This window comes from Thermobia domestica, chromosome 1, assembly GCF_964235325.1.
Source record: "Thermobia domestica chromosome 1, izTheDome1.hap1.1, whole genome shotgun sequence".
NCBI lineage: Eukaryota > Metazoa > Arthropoda > Insecta > Zygentoma > Lepismatidae > Thermobia > Thermobia domestica.
Window position 1 is genome coordinate 185,248,818 of NC_137454.1, and position 20,800 is coordinate 185,269,617.

The 20,800-nt window shown below is 31.9% G+C and overlaps 1 protein-coding gene across 1 annotated transcript in view; it reads right to left on the reverse strand.

The window, feature by feature from the left end:
* The window catches only part of LOC145675317 (pickpocket protein 11-like), a 147,954-nt gene that overhangs the window by 11,212 nt on the left and 115,942 nt on the right, over window positions 1-20,800 (reverse strand). Inside the window, exons 8-10 of the mRNA XM_081745725.1 lie at window positions 12,674-12,727; window positions 8,518-8,599; window positions 1,920-2,011 (exon numbers count right to left, since the gene is read on the reverse strand). Of these exons, the coding sequence (XP_081601851.1) occupies window positions 1,920-2,011; window positions 8,518-8,599; window positions 12,674-12,727 (228 nt within the window). The remainder of the gene's footprint in view (window positions 1-1,919; window positions 2,012-8,517; window positions 8,600-12,673; window positions 12,728-20,800) is intronic.

Consider the following 20,800-nt stretch of genomic DNA (forward strand, 5'->3'; position numbering starts at 1 on the left):
ATAATGAATCCGTTATCCTTACATTATATTATAATACTTTCCAATAAACATCACATTTACCAATACACTTATGTATTACACTGAAATGTTGAGCAATTTTATTTAGATAAAATAAAATAAGAGAGATAGTCAAGCCATCCTTCAACTCACCTTTGACAGTTGTCATTTGAATCACTTCTATAATGTGAAATTCTGTTAGGTCTTACGAAATTATTTTCCATAGGGTGTACCAATGTTCGGTTTCCAAATCTCAGGATTCCTAACGGTCTGATACGTTGTTTATTTTTGCGGCATCTTTGCTTCCAGCGATATGAGTTTGTGGCTAAGAGATATACAAATTCAACCACTGACAACAAGCTTCCTCCAAAGAATAAGGATCCGATTCCTCCAAAGGAAACTAGAATAACGTAAATGATTATATATGTTTATAGCTCGTAATAAAGTACCTTCTTCTGAAAAGGAAGTGCTTATTTGAGAGCAATGAATTTTAAATGTTGTTGAGAAAAGGATAAACAATATAATTTTCCTTTAGAGTACTTAAATCATAGCAATCGAAATTTATTTATGAAAGAATACAAAAATTTTATTATTCTGTTCTCTTGCTACGTAAACATAGTTTTACCAACTTCATTGTACTGAAATTATTACAGATTTGTCCCAAAAACCCTTGTTGTTTCCGATTGTTGAACAATTTGTAGAGTTTGTTCAACACTAAAATTATTAGCAAATCATCGCAACACCGCATTAGTGTCCTTACTGTACTTTCTGGTGTCATTTCCCTCACGCACTCTCAAACTCTTATCTTTCGTTCTTTGTATATATTCTAAACTTAAGTACTTACACATGTATCAAACAAATTTTCTTTAATCTTATTTTAAGTAAAATGTAGTTTTACAACAATGACTGTATTTCATTTCATCTGATATTTCCTCTGAAAATTAATCACTACGTCACTATATATTGAACCAATTCAACAAGATTTAAACAGACTTGGATTAAGGTTTATATGCTGGTAAATATTGACCTCTTATATAGACGTTCCCGACATATTTCGATACTTAAGCCTTTAATCCCTAAGTTGCATGGAAACTATAAAATCGCATGAAGGAGGAATTTTATAATTATGTGTAAGTTGTAAGTAGTTACAAATATGTGAAGGTCGATTTTATGAAATTTATTTGCTGATTTAATTCCCCGCATCTTTGCCACTTGTTAGTCAAACAAACAAACGACTCTAATGTATCTTTTCTTAAATGCCTGATTTTTCATTTAATCATCCACTTTTCTTGTCAAGTCAAATCAGACATTTATGATTTCGTTTGTAATTTTTCGGAGAGATTGTTCTGTTATAATTTGGCAGGATTTCAATTACAACGTAACTACTTTCACCAATATGTATATGGACTTGTATGGACCATAAATTAATATCACATTTTTAGTTTGTCTATGACGGACAATAGTAACACATAAATTCAATTAATGAATAGTGAACAATTTTAAAATTATTTTGTCTTACAAATTTTGTTATTCGTAACTTCGCTACAACTTTTACTTTCTACAAAACCAGTCTCCTACAGCCTAACAGCAGCACGTTAGTCACAACGTATAAAAAACATAGAGTGGTTAACCAAGTTGGAGTTGCAATGTGTATTCAATATCAACCTGTTGCTAATGGAGACAATAACACTTGGTGAGCGTATATCTAGTCGAGTCAGTCATCAACTTCTTGTAATCCTATTCTATTGTTTTAACAGAGTATTTTAGTAATTAAAAGTTTCTTACTTACATTATAAATATATTTTTAACAAGAAATCCTACTGAAGTTTACTTCGTGTAAAGGATAGATTTAAATCTTTCACATAACTTCGTAACTGAACAAACCCTAAGAAGTTTAAGTATTGAACAATAATTATTTTTACCTAACATCTCCAGATCTCCAAACATTACATCACGTTTAAATCTCATCTTCGGATACCCCGACATTTGAAACATAAATACTGGGTGCTCAAGTCTGAAATAATAATGATAATGAGATTGATTTAATTAAAAATATCCATCAGTTAGACTTTATGACAGTAAAAGGTACTTGCTATAAGATGCATTTCATTAATTTTGTATTGTTTACATTGATGTGAAATAATCATAATAACTAAATTCATTATGTACATTAATTAATTTTGTTGTTTAAGATTTGCGAAAGTTGTACGGTATTGCCATACATTAGAAATATTTAATGGTAAAATAAACATTAGTGACCTGGAACAATGCAGATCTGATAGAGATATTGTTCTTTGGACACGTATATTAGATAACATTATGAATACTCGTCGATCACTAGACACAAACGTTCTATATAAAAAAAAAACATTGTCACATATCTGACACTCATCATACATGAGATGAAAGATATCTAAAAACAAACCCGAAACTGTTATCTGGTTTGTCATATAACTTTATTCATTTAAATTTCGATTGATTTCACGTTCATGCATGCTATTGCACATCTTTCTCTCGTACTTCTACATATCTTAATGTAATTACCAACACTACTGGGAGTAATACTAAAGAATAATTCTGAAGAGTAACATGATTTTACGCAATATACCCAACTATCGAACTTTCCACATATCGCACATTAAGTTAACAATGTGACTCAAGAAACCGAAAACTTCATTATCACAGAAAATACAAATTGGGAGAACTATATTCTGCGTAAAGGTCATGCCTTAATCTTCGCTTGTAAATAATTCCAGTTTAACTTTATCTTGCCGTATACATTGTAAGTTTATTTAATAAAATAAAAATATATGAGGAATAGTCATTCCGTGATATAACTTTTTCTTATTATTTTTATTCTTATTATTATTATTACTTTTCTACTCTAACAAATCCTTCAGTAATTTTTTCACATGTTTAATCTTACCTATCTTGAGTCCGAATTTCATGCCTATGTACCTTTCATTATCTATATCTTGTATTAATTTACCCACTTATTTAAAACACGACCTTCCTGTACGCATTTTTATTTTCCTATTCCCGCAATAGTTAATGCGATTTTTCCTTCATGTTTCACAATGTATCAAATCAACATATATCTTCTTACTGAAATATTTTTAAGTATCTGACTATTTTTTATTCTTCCATTTTCATTACACTTTTATATACTACCGTTACCTACTTTTCAATATTGTTTTATATCAGCATGTTTTGAACGTTACCATTCTCCGGTAATTCCTTTCTTCTAGCATCCATGTCTCACACCCATAAAATATCACACTCCATACAAATACTTTTCGTCTGTAATCCTTTAAGTATTATGCCGACATGCCGACATTTCCAGTGATAAGCTATACTTTTTCTTCAAATATGCTTTTCACTTGAAATATTTTGGATTTTACATATGTTGTGTCTGTTATCAGTTGTTATTGTATTCGTCAAGTAACAGAATCTCTGCGCTTCTTCCACTAAATTGTTTTCTATTATATCTTCATTTTTCTTGTCTTCGTATACATATAATAACTTTTATCGCTTCAAATTTTATTTGCTGCTAAGCATTTCTTACATTCCATTTATTTTTGACTCTAACTTTTTTCTCACTGTTTGCAAACAGCGCAATAATGTCCGTAAAGCGAAGCGAATGCTTTTTATGTCGATAAATAATTATTACCGGTAAGCCTTAGTTGACTATATTCTTCTATATATTTATTGATTTGAATTTTCATTTTGGATAATAAACAAACTTCGTTCTGATTAGTTTAAAAGTAGTCTAATGCAACACATATTCTTCTATCCACAACAAAATTTTACGTGCACCTTTGGCATATCAACCTAACATATGTTACCGAGCGAGTTAACATGTTAACGTCTTAAAATACTTTTATATTTCGCTAATCATAAATACATCAACACGTAGAAAGGAGCTATGTTTAAACTTAAAGTAACACGGTTCTTCTATAAATATTATACATTTCTTGCTTGGCGTTTAATGAGGTTAAATTTACATCATACCTATTTCTACTACCACGAAACATACTGTACTTCTTGGGGATTTCTGTTGTTCCTTTACATATTTGCCTCCAGTAATTGTTCCATAATGACTCAGTTACGTTTATCTCTATATCCTCTAGTAACAAGACATAATTGTCTGATTTTCAATTTCATTTTCTTCGTCTACAATAATAATAATAATAATCTGGGTGTTCAATTTATTTATGTTTGCAGTTATTTCAATTGATGAATGTTTCTGGGAAGAAAGAGCTTTTTAGATTTGGTTGATATAAATTTAGTAAAATAGAATATTTGGTATTGATTAGTAGTATCTTATGTACAGAGCTATTGTAAATGCTCTTCCTGATTTCAAAGTATAGCAATCAGAGCCTTTCTATTTCAACTGTGCCCTCGGAGAAAAGTGAAACATTCTTCAGCCTCTCCACCGCCGACCTCCTGCGAAGGAAACATTTCCTTTTGATATGGGGAAAAACCCTGTCCACATCCAACTATTGAAAGACCTCGGACACAGCAACTTGTCCGTCGTCTTTCGAGGGAGGTATAAAAAGACACACATCGACAGAAGCGCCATCATGGACACACTTGAAATAGAAAAACTCTAACATTTGTTCTTCAGAATAAATGAAAGGTATGTTAAACGAAAGAGAAACTCAAAAGATTTAGTTTCTGACAAAGCTGATGTTTAGTTACGCATTCCGGCTCTAAGGTGGCATTAAATCAAGATCTCAGAAGACGAAGTAAGGAGAGCATCATATGATCTCTAATTTTATGTGAAACAGTCTGTAATTAGTGTTTAACGAAGCTTCGGCGCAAAGGTTGTGTTGATTCACCAAGCAGGCACTCAATTAATAAGTGATATTTACAATTAAAGAGAATGGGTTAACCTGAAAGGACAAACCAAGAGAGGCATGCCAGGCATAGACAAGAAAACAGTTAAACGCGTGTATGCGACTTTTCCTAGTAGGAAACGAAAATGAATGGATCTTAATTCTTCGAGCAAGGAATTGGGCTTGAAGCAGACAACAGTGTGGAAGATTCTACGAAAACGTTTAAAATGTTATCCACAATGACTGATGTTGCTGCAGGTGTTTAAACCTACGAACAAGGATAAGAAACTTAATTTCTGTAATGGGACACAAAACCTTATGCAAAGAGATACTTTCATTAAGTCAGTTTTGTTTAATCATGAGGCATTGGAGGAATGTAAACAAACACAATGTGAGGATCTGTGCTTTGGAAAATTCCCGTGGATAGGAAGAATATATTTGTGATTTACCTAAGGTAAGCATGATTTCTAGATTAACACAGAAGCTTTTATGGCCCAATGATTTACGGCAAGGCTCTGTAAAGATGTAGTACTTGTTGTTTTTAGCAGACACGGCTCCTACTACAAGTGAGAGACGGCATGAAAAATAGTATTTTCCAGCAGGATAAAACACCCGCACATTGCCAACGGGATGTCATAAGAGAACTCAATAGAAAATTAGCAAATCAATGAACAGAATTAGCTAATCGTCAGGATTAGGCTCTGCTTCTTGTCCCCAATCCCAGTAGCTAGATATAATCCTGTGCGGCTGTTTGTAAGGTTATTCTATAAACCGAGAATATCAGCCACCCCTCAAGAAGCAGATACGTCCATTAACTCTAAGGGTTTAGAAAAATGTTACAGAAGTTAGACTATTGGGTTGATATGTGTCAAATTACAAAAAGATACTCATATTGAACATACTTAACGTAGAATATGTTACATACGTATTAACACAAGTGTATTAAGGTTTCTTTGACTGAACATAAGTTGTATGTTACTTCGAATAAATAAACGTGAGTTAATTAATTTTAAAAATAATAAGATAATCTACAATACCACTGTAAACTTGTTCAAGGGCATCTCGAGCGCGGAATTGGCCGAATATTTTAAAGAAAGCTGAATTAACCTTATATAAAATGCAATCTGTGTTAATTGTTTTGTTAAAATTCTCCTATTTATTTGAAATATAGTGCTTCTTATCTTTGTGCACTAAAATTGTACCTATAGTTTGTCATTCAAATTGGTTATAGGAAATCGTTTATAAATGGCTTTTTGTGATAGCTTATATACAAAATGCCCGATCTTAATGAAATATTACGTTTGATGAACGTACGAATATTGGAATAAAACATTGATTATTTATACTACTTTATAGCCAGAGTTACAATACTTTTCTATAGAGGGTATTTCCTGGTTCGTCATGGATTTAAAATTATATCATCAATTCATGTATCAGTGTTGTCAAAATTTAACATCAGTATATAGCTAGATTAAAGGAGTTAGACGTAGTTAAAGAGTTTACTTAAATTTAGACTTAAATATGCAATTATCTCTCAGCAGTAAGACTACACAAGTCAACACATACAGTTTAATTTCGGTTAGTTGGTCGATTTAAAACTTTTGACGAGCATTGAGGTTATATTTAGACGTAGAAGCAAAGCATGAAGTAGGAAATGAACTATATGAGCTCGCACCAGTAATCAAACCCGGTCTCTCGCACCGAATTTGCGTACGGTAACCAAATACCTGCAAGAAATTTGACTTGAAGTTATGTACTGAATACTCTGTGCGATGGCTACCCACGAGAATAAAAAGGCACGTGATCACTAATAACTAAACCAGAAAGAAGAGCTTGTTTGATTCTCGTCAACTGTATCTTTAATGAATGTAGTTTAATAACTGAATACGAAAAAAAAAGAAACGTACAACACATTCCGAGGTCTATTATAATATTTTTCTGAACGACATTAAAGAACATAGAATTATGAGAATAACACTTAAGAAAAGTTATTTTTCAGTTTATACACCGTGTCCCAAAAGTCCAGTAACACTTTCTTAATTCATTACACAAAAACTACAAGTGATATAAGTGTCGCGTATATGTCATATGAAGGAGTATCTCAAATGTTTTCTTTATTTTTCATACAATGCTCGTAGTTGCCATATTCACTGCAGTTGGCGTTAGCAACGACGTGTTCTGAACATGGCGACTTCTGGTGCAGAGCGTGCTTTCTGTGTGTTGGATTTCGATGAAAACAAAAGTGCTACAGATGTGCAACGGAAGTTTAGAACAAGGTACAAGAAAGAAGTATCAATCAGGAAGTCAACTTATGTTCGATTTGATAAATTTGTGACAACTGTTTGCCTGTTTTCTAACAAAAGAAGTGGCCGTCCTACAGTGAGTGAGGAGACCGTTGACCGTGTTAGAGAGTCATTTCTAAAGTCTCTAAGTCTGAAAAAAGCATAAAAAGTCCGAGACATTGTGCCTTCACACATTAAAAAAGACATATGATATACTCTTTCATATTTTTATATACACGACGGCTATGTCACTTGTAGTTTTTGTGTAACAAATTTAGAAACGTGTTACCGGACTGTTGGTACAGTATTTTATATTGTTCTTGTTTTGATAGTACTGCAATAATCGCATACCATTTTTAAATTCATGCTTTGATCTTCACCAAGGTGAGCTAACATGAGTAGGAGTATATAGTTACGTAGTAATGTATTAAGGATATACTTCCCCTTTACTGTCTTCTTCTTTTCAAATGCTGCTGTTAATACTGTGAAATTACTGTAAAGTTAAAAATACATATTCATCGGACTATTTAAATTATTGTTAAAATCGAATAATTTTAGTCTTTTTCAAATCTCACTTCAAGAAATGTTTTATCTCAATTGTATATTCCGACACAACTATTAGTAAAGTCATTACATTTATTTCATTATTACATAAGGAAAGGCAACAAATGATAAACTAGTATTCCTTATACAATCGCACCACATTCCTTTCCATCGTTCGAGGCTTCAAAATTGCATGAACAAAGACGTCATCTTTCTCTACAATCAAAACTATCGGAGCAAACTTAGAAACGATTTTGCGTTCATTATCCCTTTCAGCAGCAAACCTATATGAGAGGTAGACCTACAACTTCAGGTTGGATCTGAAAAACATAAGCTCCTGCTGGAAATCGAACCCAGGTCTCCAACGCCGAAGTTGTGTACCATAATCACTTAGTCATGAGGGAGCTCTTTCCATAAACTGAGATATCAGTTTTCTTGTACCTAAATGCATGAAATTCGTAATAGGGGATTAAACTCTAGTAATAATCTACATTTTATGAAGAGTTATAAATTATACTCAGAAGTCTACAGAAAGCAGTTTTGTTTTTAAAACAAATACAAGGAATCCGTTTAAGACTAATTCAGTTTTAAAAATAATCTTTACTTTACGAAGAGTCATAAATTATCCTTAAGAAATTAGAGAAACAAATTGTATTTTAAATAATACATTATACTTATTTAAGAGTAATTAAACTTCATATTAGTTTTAAATTTATGAAGATATATAAATTATCCTCAAAAGGAGAGAAAAATCAATTTTGTTTAGAAAAAATACATGAAATTTATTTAGGGGTATTGGTACTTTGATATAAATCTTTACTTTATAAAAATGTATAAATTATTTCCACTATACATACCTGGCAGCTGCGAGAGGTCTAGAATCTGTATTTAATACGTCACATTCTGGTAGGCAATTGCAAGATTTTTCTGGTTCATTTTCTGAAAGATAAAATAGTGTATAATCAGGTGCATATTTTTGTGGTTTTAATAATGTTTCAAGCAGTAAAGTACGAAGGGAAAGGATTAAAATTAACATTCATGTCACTACTAATAGAACTTTAAGTACATTTTAAGAAAAATCGAATAACTGCGTTATGTATGTTAATCAATGTACAGATAGTTACAACATAATAGAATCAACTTATCGAGTGCAATTTCCCTGCCTGGCACAATATTGAATATCCTTTATTTTGTAGTTTATTTTCCATTAATCGTGGAATTGCGATACATAAACTGCAAATCGTCTACTGCAATAACGATACAAATGAGCAGAAGGCGGTGGTAGAAAGTCTCTTAGCACCTGTATACTTTGGAAGAGTAGAGAGAAGTTTACAAGAGACTTAAAATCACTTTCTTAAAGGTTTATTTTAAAAATCTTTTTACATAAATGGCATGTCCAATTTCACGGGTAGATTTTAATAGACGTAAATGTCATAATGGAGCTTAAAAAATTTGACATATCAAACTCTTCCAGAGACAAAAAAAATAAAATTTGTAGCATTCCTCAATATTATGTACAGTGATCGGCTAGAACATTATGACCAGCTACCTACTATCAATATAAACCCGTATAGAAGCGTCACCTGACTAGAAATGCCTGTTAGTCAGAAATACGTATGGTGCATGTAGTATCAGCGAGCGTGCTGGCCGTGAGTGGAATGGGGAAGACGATCTATCTCAGTTTTCCCGAGGGCAGATTGTAATTGCCCAAAGGCTCGAGCCTAGGATTTCGAAAACTGCACTTATGGGGTTTTCGAGAAGTGTTGTAGTGAGTGTCTTCAACAAGTGGTGAAATAAAAATGAAACGACGTCCAAATGTCAATGGGTTTGACGCCACCTCATTGCAGATGTCGGACGTCGTAGACTGGGCAGACTAGTAAAACAAGACAGGCGGCGAACTGTGGCTGAACTAACATCAGACTTTAATGCTGGGCAGAATACAAGTGTTTCTGAACACAGTGCTCATAACACTCCTAACGATGGACCTCCGGAGTCGACGACCCATTAATATATTAAAGTTAACACGACGACATCGACAACTACGACTGAAATGGGATGTGACCATCGCCACTTTACTTTGGCGCAGTGGCAGAGCGTTGCATGGTCTCATGAATCCCAATATCTTCTTCATCTTGTAGATAGGTGTGTGCGTATCCATCGCCTTCCAGGAAAACAGCTCCTTTACATATGTACAGCGGAACGGAGACAAGCTGGCTCGGCTCAATTATGCTCAGCGGAACATTCATGTAGGCATCCATGGGCCCAGTGGAGCTCGTGCAAGGACCATGACGGCCAAGGTTTATCGTGGACTGGTTAAAATAACGTACGATCCTTCATAACGACAATTTTTTCAACGGCAGTGGCATTTTCCAACAAGATAATGCGTCATATCACAAGGCCAGGAGTGTGATTGAGTTGTTCGAGGAACACGACGGCGAGTTCCAAATGATCTGCTGGTCCCTCACCTCACTGGATCTAAACACAATAGCATATCTTTACCTCTTACTTTTCGAAATACAAATTGATATTCCAAAAAACCCTTTTCTATCTAACTTTCCAGCCGTCTGTACAATATGCGCGCAATAATCTTTCCAGTGTAGGAAATAGAGTTAATGGTTCTGGACCTTTTGCTTGCTTCCTCTAGTATAATGCAATCATTGTATGATCAATAAAATAATTTGGTCACTCTTCACACAGGTAGATCTTCTTAATAAGTAAAATCAGTACTTCATATGCATTGTCTCCTAATCCCTTGAGCAAATCTACTAGTGTCGTCGTCTGCAGTGGCCATTCTACTTTGCATATCTTTGATGGCTTATATTACTTTACTTTTGAATATTCTCTTTTTTGGAGACTTTGGGTGCGATCCCTCTGATCATACACATCTTTTAGATATTCCTTTCAAATTCTAAGAATTCTTTGTTGGTTATTGACTACATGACATTTTGATCTTCTATTGCATACGTATATATGATTTTGTTAGCTTTCCCTCTTAATTCATGTACTTTCTGATACACCAGATTATATTTGCCGGTTCCTTAAAGATCCGTTATTTCTTTACGTATCTGTCTCAATTACATTTCTTTGGCTTTGTCCGTCTCTCAACTCGATTCATTATTTAGTCTTCTATATTCTCTTATGTCTATGCTTTGTTTCCTTCTGCGTTTTTCGAGCTTCTGAAGCACCATTCTGCTAATGCTTTTCTGGATTGTGTCTAGGAGAATGGATTTAAGTTTCAATTAATATAGTATGAGATATGCTTAGGTTGAAATATTGATAGAGATTGGATTTCTTTTAATGAAAAACCTAGAAATACAGTTGGCTAGAGTTGCGTTAGTAATATAGTAACGAGAGTTATCATATAGTAATACACTTATCTTCCTCCTAGCTTAAGTTTTATTATCGAACAAAGTTTCGAATGATGTAGCACAGGATAATACAATGATCAGTTATATATATATATATAATTCTTACTTAATTTTTGTTCCTTATACGTTGAACCTACTTCTTAATTATTTCTTTGCTTGTTTGTGTATTTACCTATTATATCCAATTACTTGTTTATCCCATCATACTACTTTCTTATATGTTATCGACACTTTCCACTTGTAAACTGATATAGAAGACAATATCATACAAATATATATGGTTTCTTTGTTAATTAAGTTGCATTTACGTGTACAGTAGGATGGTAATATATTCATTAACATCACGAGTTTTCATGCAGTAACATATAACCAGATGTTATAATTCAAGCTCTAAACCAATCGTCACTGCAAAATCAATAATTGTATTAAAAACATTCAAAAATTCCACTCGACGATGTTTAGACCTATCCACTCACAATTGACACGATATTTGTCTTTATAAAATTAAAATAAATTATAAGGAAGAGACTAAAATTTAGTGTTGAATTCAAAATTTAGCATTTGTTTCATGTTGTAGAATATCATAAGGTTAATAGCTTTGGCAGGCAATCCAGCAAATATAACGGTATATGTAATATTAACCTTCCATAATTTCAGTAATCGTACCTCGCAGAATAAGACAAACAATTTATTATAATAAAATGAGTTACTCGATACCTTTAGAAAAAATATTAATGTGCTACTCTCGTCTTCGACTTATTGCAAGCGAATGTAGGACGAATCAAATTTTACACCAAATTTTCCTAATTTTTAAAATTCCGTTCAATTTCTAACAGTTAAAATTGATTATGTATATTTTATTATTTTTAGTGTCTTGTATTTATGGAATCAATTTTTGTGCTTGTCGTCAATTTTATATATATATATATATATATATATATATATATATATATATATATATATATATATATATATATATATATATATGCGTGAGTGTGGGTGTGTGTGTGGTTCTTTTTTCAAATTATAAATGCAAACTTGCAAACGTATAAAATAGACAGGGTGCAAATTAAGAGTACATCAGCCATATACGATAAACAAGTAATAAAAGTATAGAAAGTAGATATGATCCAGGTTTAAACAGCAACAACCATAATTAAAATAATATAAACAAAGATTGTAAATTTGAATGGTAGCCATGTTACATATTGAAAATTCATCAGACATAATTAAAATAGGATTTAACAAAAAAGTAATAAGAACGAAATCAAGGAAATGAGAGATTGCAATTGTCACGACAGTAGAGCATTACATTCATAAGGTAAATGAAGATTCCACTTAAGATTTTATGATTTTTGTAAATGTGATTATTTAACCAGTGTTTTAGGAAAATTACTGTATAATGTTCGAAACTACATGAAACATCACTATAGATTTGATGTTAACAATTGGTTCCTGAGTACTGTTTTCTGATCACTTCTTCTAAGAAAGATGTCCTTGCACTTACAGAAACGGGTGTGTGATACAAATTTAGCTTATCAATATTGTGGATATCCAAACAAGCATTAATAAAGTAATATATATTTTAAATTGGTTTTTAAAATATATAACTCACTAGCATTATCATCAAGGAAGACATACTTACGTTTAAAACTGGCAATGCAAGCCAAACCTTCTACATCACATGGATTATAGTTACCTATGAATAGAATTTCATTGACGTTTTAATATTTAAATCATAATAAATTAGATTGGCGTTATTTAAAATAATTTAAGAAAAGGTGTTTGTCTTTCTTTATTAAAACTTTTTTATTAATATTGCTTAAACTTTCATATATTTCTTTCAACAAGGACTTAAAAAATACACACTGAGATTTACGAATATAAAGTTTATAATATCTGCTTTTATGTGAAGCATATAGTATTCTGCAACTATGTTGTGGGTATATATGATAACATATTCAATATTTGATAGAACAAAGTAACAGTGAACTACAAATGCCTCTTCGAATTATAATGTTGTTGTTGAATGAATTTCTGACAAGTTTATTTATGTATAAATGGAGCTGTGTCATCGCGTTCAGAATATGTTATTTTCAGGTCGTAAACTAATTATTACTTGCCACCTCGGCTTGAGGAAAAGCCCAATATCAGAAGATCTATGGGCCTAAAAAGATAGGAAGAAGAGCTGGAACCAACTGGAAGCTTTCTACTTGCATGAACAAAACAATTAGGAAGTATCAAGAGAAGCTGATGATAAAACAGTAGTAGTGAAGACAATGTAGAAACCAAATAGTAACTACTTAAAATAGTACTACTTACATAGAACGTAATGGAGGATATGGATCGGAAGGTCGTTTTAGGTTTATGGCAACGAATTTGATTTCTAAGTACCGTAACATATGGGTAAGTCGAAGAAGCCATTAGAAGTAGTTCAAAAGTGTTGCAAATTGACCTGAGGTAGAATGGTTATTAACTATGTGTGTAGAAGGTCACTTGGCTCTGAATTTTTTTAGCCTTTCTGGTGGGCTACATTTGCGCCCTTTCCAACATCGTTACAGTCATAACAAAATAAGTAAACTCTGTGTGATAAGTGGTCTCCGTGTGTCAAAGAGAGAACAATAATCCGATAAATAGAAACAAAACAGGGTCCTCTGCTGTTAATATTAGGCATTGTCGATATTGGAGGTGAGGGCGTATCCCACATGTGATTGATGTATCCATTGTATTAGCTAACAATGTCGAATGCAGAACAACATTTCGTCGGTACCGTAAATACGTAATTAAGTAAGATTTACTTCTAGTAAGCAAGATGAATTCATCTATTTTATCATTTTCTTTCTCATTCTAAATAATTCTAATACTAGTGGATAAATCAATGAACTAGAATGTTTGCGTTTCGGGATATTGGTTCTTGAAAAAAATCCTCAATCCACCTCCATAAGAAAACTACCTATCCATTGAAACTTATTCCTTAACACAGAAATAGAAAACGCAATGCGGAACTTAAAAATAAAACGAAAGATCTATAACATAGTAATCACCAGAGATGTCCACAAGAAACCTAAAATCACTGGTCGTTTAAACATTAGCTGATTCCCTTCGAGTATTGCGTAAACACATTTAGGGAAGTACTTCTAATAAATGACTTGGTCCGATTTCTTTTCTTTAAACAATCCGATACCCTACTATAGTTTTAAAAAATGAGCATACAGACTTTGTTTGCAAGAAAAAAGAAGAAATGCATGGGGAAACAAGAACATTTGGAAACCCCGCACATGGATATATTAAAGATGATCATTAAACAAGGATCCAGTTTATTATAAGAAGTAGTTATTAATTTAATGCCACTAAATTTGTACAGCGTCCAAAAGAAAGTGTGAAGTATTCCTTTCGGTAACAGGATTGGCAAACTAAACAATTTCTGAAGCAACAACTCTCATATTGTGAAGATATCGTTTTCAGCAAGTTGAATTGTATCTATTATTATTATTATTATTATTATTATTATTATTATTATTATTATTATTATTATTATTATTATTATTATTATTATTATTATTATTATTATTATTATTATTAATAATAATAATAATAATAATAATAATAATACATTTTGCGTATAACATATTGGACTGAAGTTCTACGAAGGTGACAAACAATATTTATTTGAAACCGTGAATTTTCATTATAAGATCAATGTTAAAATTATATTTTAATTTCAGTCCAATTTGTGTGCATTACGAAGAAAGGGTGGCAAAATCAGACCTATATCCATCAATGTTATTTTATGGAGAAAGAACTATCTCATTCCAAGTAGGATGCCAACAGGGAGATCCTGCAGGTCTGCAACGATAATAATCAAAATATGATAAATATATCGCCGTATAGCCTTGGTTCCCAAACCTTTTAAATTAAATAAGAGCCACATTACAATAATACACACTTCGTTCCTTTTCGTGATACCCTTCATTTTATTTATATTGTTTTTTTTTAATTATGTTGTCTTGCCAACGGCATGCCACAAACCTTATTATTTTAGACATTCGAAAATCTTATTTATTTATATATTCACATTATATCTATTTTCTTCTTTTTCTTCTGAATATAAAAATCAGCAAGCCTAGTATTAATATACAATGAACAAGCCTAGTATTAATATACAATGTACAAGCCTAGTATTAATATACAATGTACCATTGTACCGTTGTATATTATGGTGCCTGAACGGAATTTTCCTTTTTATTCATTAACTTTTATAAAAAAAAAGGAAAAAGAATTCTGGACCGTTTACATACATATGAGAATTATCCGAGTTTACGAATGCAGCTCGTATATTTAAAAATTACAATTCATATAATTATATATACATATATCATATTTAATTCTATAATACTATTATTATCATCTTCATTATTATATTCATTTTAAACTTTATTCTTTTCATTCCTTTATACATTTCATCGATGATAAGGCGCATTCGAAATTACATTTACAAGTTATTTAATTCTCTTAAGCCCTTTTTCAGGTCCATTAAAAACTTTTACAGTTTGTTTGATTCTTTTTCGGGGCTATTTCATTCTTTGTTAGAATTTAAAAATTATTTATTTAGGCATCATGAACAATATTTTGAGAAAGATGTATAGTTATTATTTGGATAACGCATTAACTCGATTTTCATTACTCGTACTCTCTCCATAATATATATGACATTAAAAGTAGATAATGGTCATTACTTATAAATGTTTACATTTAAAATATCATATTTTATTACTTAACATTTATATTATTTACAAAAAAAAAATCAAATAGACCAATAGCATAAAAACTAGAATTGTTAGAGATACGAAGTCCTTACAGTCTCGCATTATAAAATTGCTTTAAATCATATTTTATAACATAAAACATGAATAATGTGATTAATATTGCCTTTAGTAATCATAATAAAACATAAATAACAGGAAGCACCAATATTAAAGAAAACCTATAACACTAAGAGATATGTAGATATAAATTGAATAATTACGATCATACATATGAACTCAAAGATTAAATAACATAAATTAAAAATATAATAAGTCGATATCAGAAAGTTGATCGTAAGTATCTAACGTTGACATGGGTTCAACCGTTTCCATATCACCAGAACCTAGTATTAATATACAATGTACAAGCCTTTTATTAATACACAATGTACCATTATAGCTTAATATACAACGGTACAATGGTACATTGTATATTAATGCTAGGCTTGCTACTTTTTATATTCAGAAGAAAAAGAAGAAGAAAAATTAATGTAAATATATAAATAAATAAGATTTTCGACTGTTTAAAATAATAAGGTTTGTGGCATGCCGTTGGCAAGACAACATAAATAAAAAAAACAGATTATAAATAAAATGGAAGGATATCACGAAAAGGAACGAAGTGTGTTTTTTTTAATGTGGCTCTTATTTAATTTAAAATGTTTGGGAACCAAGGCTACACAGCGATATATTATCATATTTTGATTATTATCGTTGCATAAAAAATAATATACAATTGTACAATGTATACTGGGCTTGTACATTGTATATTAATACTAGGCTTGCTGATTTTTATATTCAGAAGAAAAAGAAGAAAATAGATATAATTTGAATATATAAATAAATAAGATTTTCGAATGTTTAAAATAATAAGGTTTGTGGCATGCCGTTGGCAAGACAACATAAATAAAAAACAATATAAATAAGATGAAAGGATATCACGAAAAGGAACGAAGTGTATTTTATTTTAATTGACTCTTATTTAATTCAAAAGGTTTAGGAACCAAGGATATACAGCGATATATTTTTCATATTTTGATTATTAATTGTTGCAGGTCCAATTTTGTTTAGTTTGGCTATTCATCCGATAGTCTAAGCGCTTTTTTCTGAATTGAACGCCTTTTATTTGGATGATGGAACCTTAGGAGGATCGCCGAATGTAGTCATAGAGGACATGAAGCATTTAATTATAGAATCTAAGAAAATTGGACTAGAGATGAATCCATCGTAATGTGAACTCTATTACACATCGGGTAAAATAGACACATGCGTCGAAATCCAATTTGAAGAGCTGTTGCCAAGCATACGTATTTTACAACCAAATGAATTATCGTTATTAGGGTCTCCGCTCCACGAAGAAGAATATAATCTCAATTTCGAGAAACATATGAATAGTTTCAAAGTAATAACTGAGAGACTAAAAAGTTTATAAAATCACATAGCTTTTTTTCTCAAAAATTGCTTCGGAATTCCAAAACTAACGTACTTTTTAAGAACTGTACCAACATGAAAAGACGACCATCTAAAGTTTTACAGATAGATAATTACTTGAAAAACTTATTACAGCTAATAATGATCTATTCCCTAAACGAAACCCCATGGACACATGCAAGCCTTCCAGTCTGCCTAGGAGGTCTAAACATACGGAAAGCATCGGACTTTAGCCTACCAGCCTTCCTTTCCTCTTGGCATGGGGTGAGTCCACTTGTCAATAGTTTTTAAATAGTTCAGTTGACAACGTATATATGCACCACATGAATGAGGCTTTGGAAATTTGGAAGGGGATCTACAACACTAAAATTCCTGAGACAAAAGAATTACAAAAAAATTGGGATGCTATATTATTACAGGAAGTAATAGATAATGAAGTAATTCCTGAAAGGATAACTGACACTGTGCGTATGAAAGCTTTACAGAAAAAATACCGGTGCTTGGTTGCAAACCACGCCATCGAAAACAATTGGTACCTTTTTAGATAACAAAGTTTTTCAAATATGTGTAGCTTTGCGTCTGGGGGTAAATATCTGCCATACATTTATTTGTACATGCCAAAGCAGAATGGATGAAAAAGGGTTACACGCACTAAGTTGTACTAAAAGTGGAGGAAGATTAGTACGCCATGGTGAATTGAACAACATAAAAAACGAACGCTAGCGAGCATTGATTTTCCAAGCATTTTGGAACCACCAGGAATGTTTCGAGAAGATGGAAAGCGGCCAGATGGAATTACCCTAACTCCATGGAAAATGGGTCAACGGTTGATATGGGATGTCACATGCGTGGATACATTTGCACCATCTTATTTGCCATCAACATGAAACGAAGCAGGTAGTGCAGCTGAAGTGGTCTGCAAGAGAAAACACTCCAAATATTCTAAACTGAAAGAAGAGCATATTTTCGTTGCTTTTGCAACTGGAATTATGGAGGTTTTCAGCAAAGAAGCTCACAATTTTTTGAAAGAACTGGGTTCTAATTTGATTACTAAATCACGCGAAGCCAAAGGCCAACAATTTTAGTACAACGCATTAGCCTAGCTATGCAAAGAGGCAATGCGATTAGCATCTTAAACTCCTTCCCTTCACACAAGTTGGAAGAAATCTTTTATCTTAATTAAACATAAAACCTATTTCGAATTTATAACAATACAGTATATTTATTAGTACTATTTTCTGTTACGATAACATCTGTGTGACTGCTTCCATATTTATGAATATGTGTGATGGCTTCATGAAGACTTTTTTGGTATATTCTGAATTTATGTATTCAATGTTTTATCACTTAGTTGGTACAGGCCCAAAGAACTATCAAAACAGACTAGACAAAGAAGAAAGAACATCACTGTAAGAAGCGAGATGAGGAAGAAACTCAGTGACTTACATCCACAAGACTTCAAAAAAATTCTTTCTTCGTGTGTATAAAAATAAAAACTCTTCAAGAACTATTAAGTAAGAAATGCCATAGAAAAGAAATAACAAAGAACTTTATTGTTACTGAGCAGTTTTCAAAGTGTTGTGTTTGGGTTGCGATATTCTTGTGCTAATTCGACATTAGCTCGTAAGAAGTGGCAAAAAGAAGTTAGGAACTATCTAAAGTATTTTTTCAGTATTATGTATTCCTGTAATATAAATTTGATATAATAATAATAATAATAATAATAATAATAATAATAATAATAATAATAATAATAATAATAATAATAATAATAATAATAATAATAAGCAAAAGGACAAATTTTAATTTCGATTTCTTTCTGCGTATTGTATAGTACATTTTCATGCTCAAACATAAAAGAATTTCCATTTGTGTTGATTCGTTTATTTTTCTTAATCAATAAGCTTCCAAATTGTTTCATTTGTCCTCATTCCAACAATCTCTTTGTTTGACGTCAATCTACACACTTCGCAGTTTCATCATCCATTTGACAATTCATTGAACTGGCATTTTTGTGACCAAAGCCTTAGAACAAAACAACGAAATGGTGAGGACAGAGAGGATTAGGAGACAAGTTATCCTATGACGAATATGTAGACGCACGGATCACGACTATTGACTTTAATTTCCTTGTTTTCCCCACGTTAAGTAAGCGTAACATAACTATTTGCACTTTCTTCTATTTGACAGGAATGACATGACATTTAAGAGAATGTATATATATTTATTAGTTCAGTCAACTGATATTCTGAGCGTCTGTATATTTATAAGTTAACTGAAACACTACTTTTTCTATGCATCCTAACAGAACTTCTACTCAAGCCGCCTGGCCATCGATTACATTGAGAACATGTACCAGAGGGAAGACAATAATACTCCGACAATAATACATCGTTGGACAATCACCAAGAACATCAAGCAATTGCTGTTTAGGTTTTACTTAAATTTATCACAAACATATCCTTATTCGCTTTCACCCTCTTTTCATCCCCTTCACATCACTACCTGTTTCCAAATAGAAAGCGTTCTATTTCATTTCTTAAGTAACTCAGGTTACGGATCCATTACCTTTGCTTCATAAATTCATGTTTATAAAATCCTGGGATAGCTTGTCAGTCCTAAACGAGAATTGGCAAGACCAAGCTGCACATATTAATTATTAAACTCAATACTAAATAGACGTTTCTGTCTAAATTTACATATTGAAAAATAGTTGGAATAAATTCCCATTCTTTTCATATTAAGATCAACATTGAACATCAAATAATACTTGTTAATTACTTGAATTAATGTTTAGAGGATTTAGAGGATTTTGTCCTAATAATCTGAAACCTAACTGTGGTACCAGGTCGCCTTTTGCAATTCTTTAAATCGAAACGTGAAGCGAGTATTTTAAGTATATATGTTATATTTATATTACTTGTGCCTCGTGTTCTCAATAAAAGTATTCAAAAACTATACCTCGACATGTTACTGGAATATCCCCAAACTGAGCAAGCGTGGTATGATCCTTCCAATCTTTTATTTTAATTTGACCAAAACAATACAAGAAGAATAACCATCATAATTAATATTGTCATGGGTTTGAGAGAACTTTGGGCTTTTTTAACCATATTTTAAAAAGCAGCAATCAAATCACAAGTACGTGTGCGTACCCAAGATCTAAAACGCAAGTTAAGTTCTAGATACAAAACTGTCTGTCATAAATACACTAAAAGCATTAGTAAAGAAACACTGTTAAAAAATTGGCAAATTGGACTCTCCTTCACATTAATCGATATACGGGGTCCACTTTACACACCATTGATGATTACAAATTTTTTGGATAGTTCAGTTATATTCATTGCAAAATGAACTCAAGAGAATATAACATATAGCAATATATCTTTATATCGCATTGCTTGAATAATATTACATAAGCGAAGTACAGGATAAAAGGTGTCAATAAAGTTACCTTAGCGTATTTTTTAAACTTTCCATGGGCATAAATTGGTGTGACAGCTGCATTAAATGGCCAGCTTGCTGAAACCATTTAG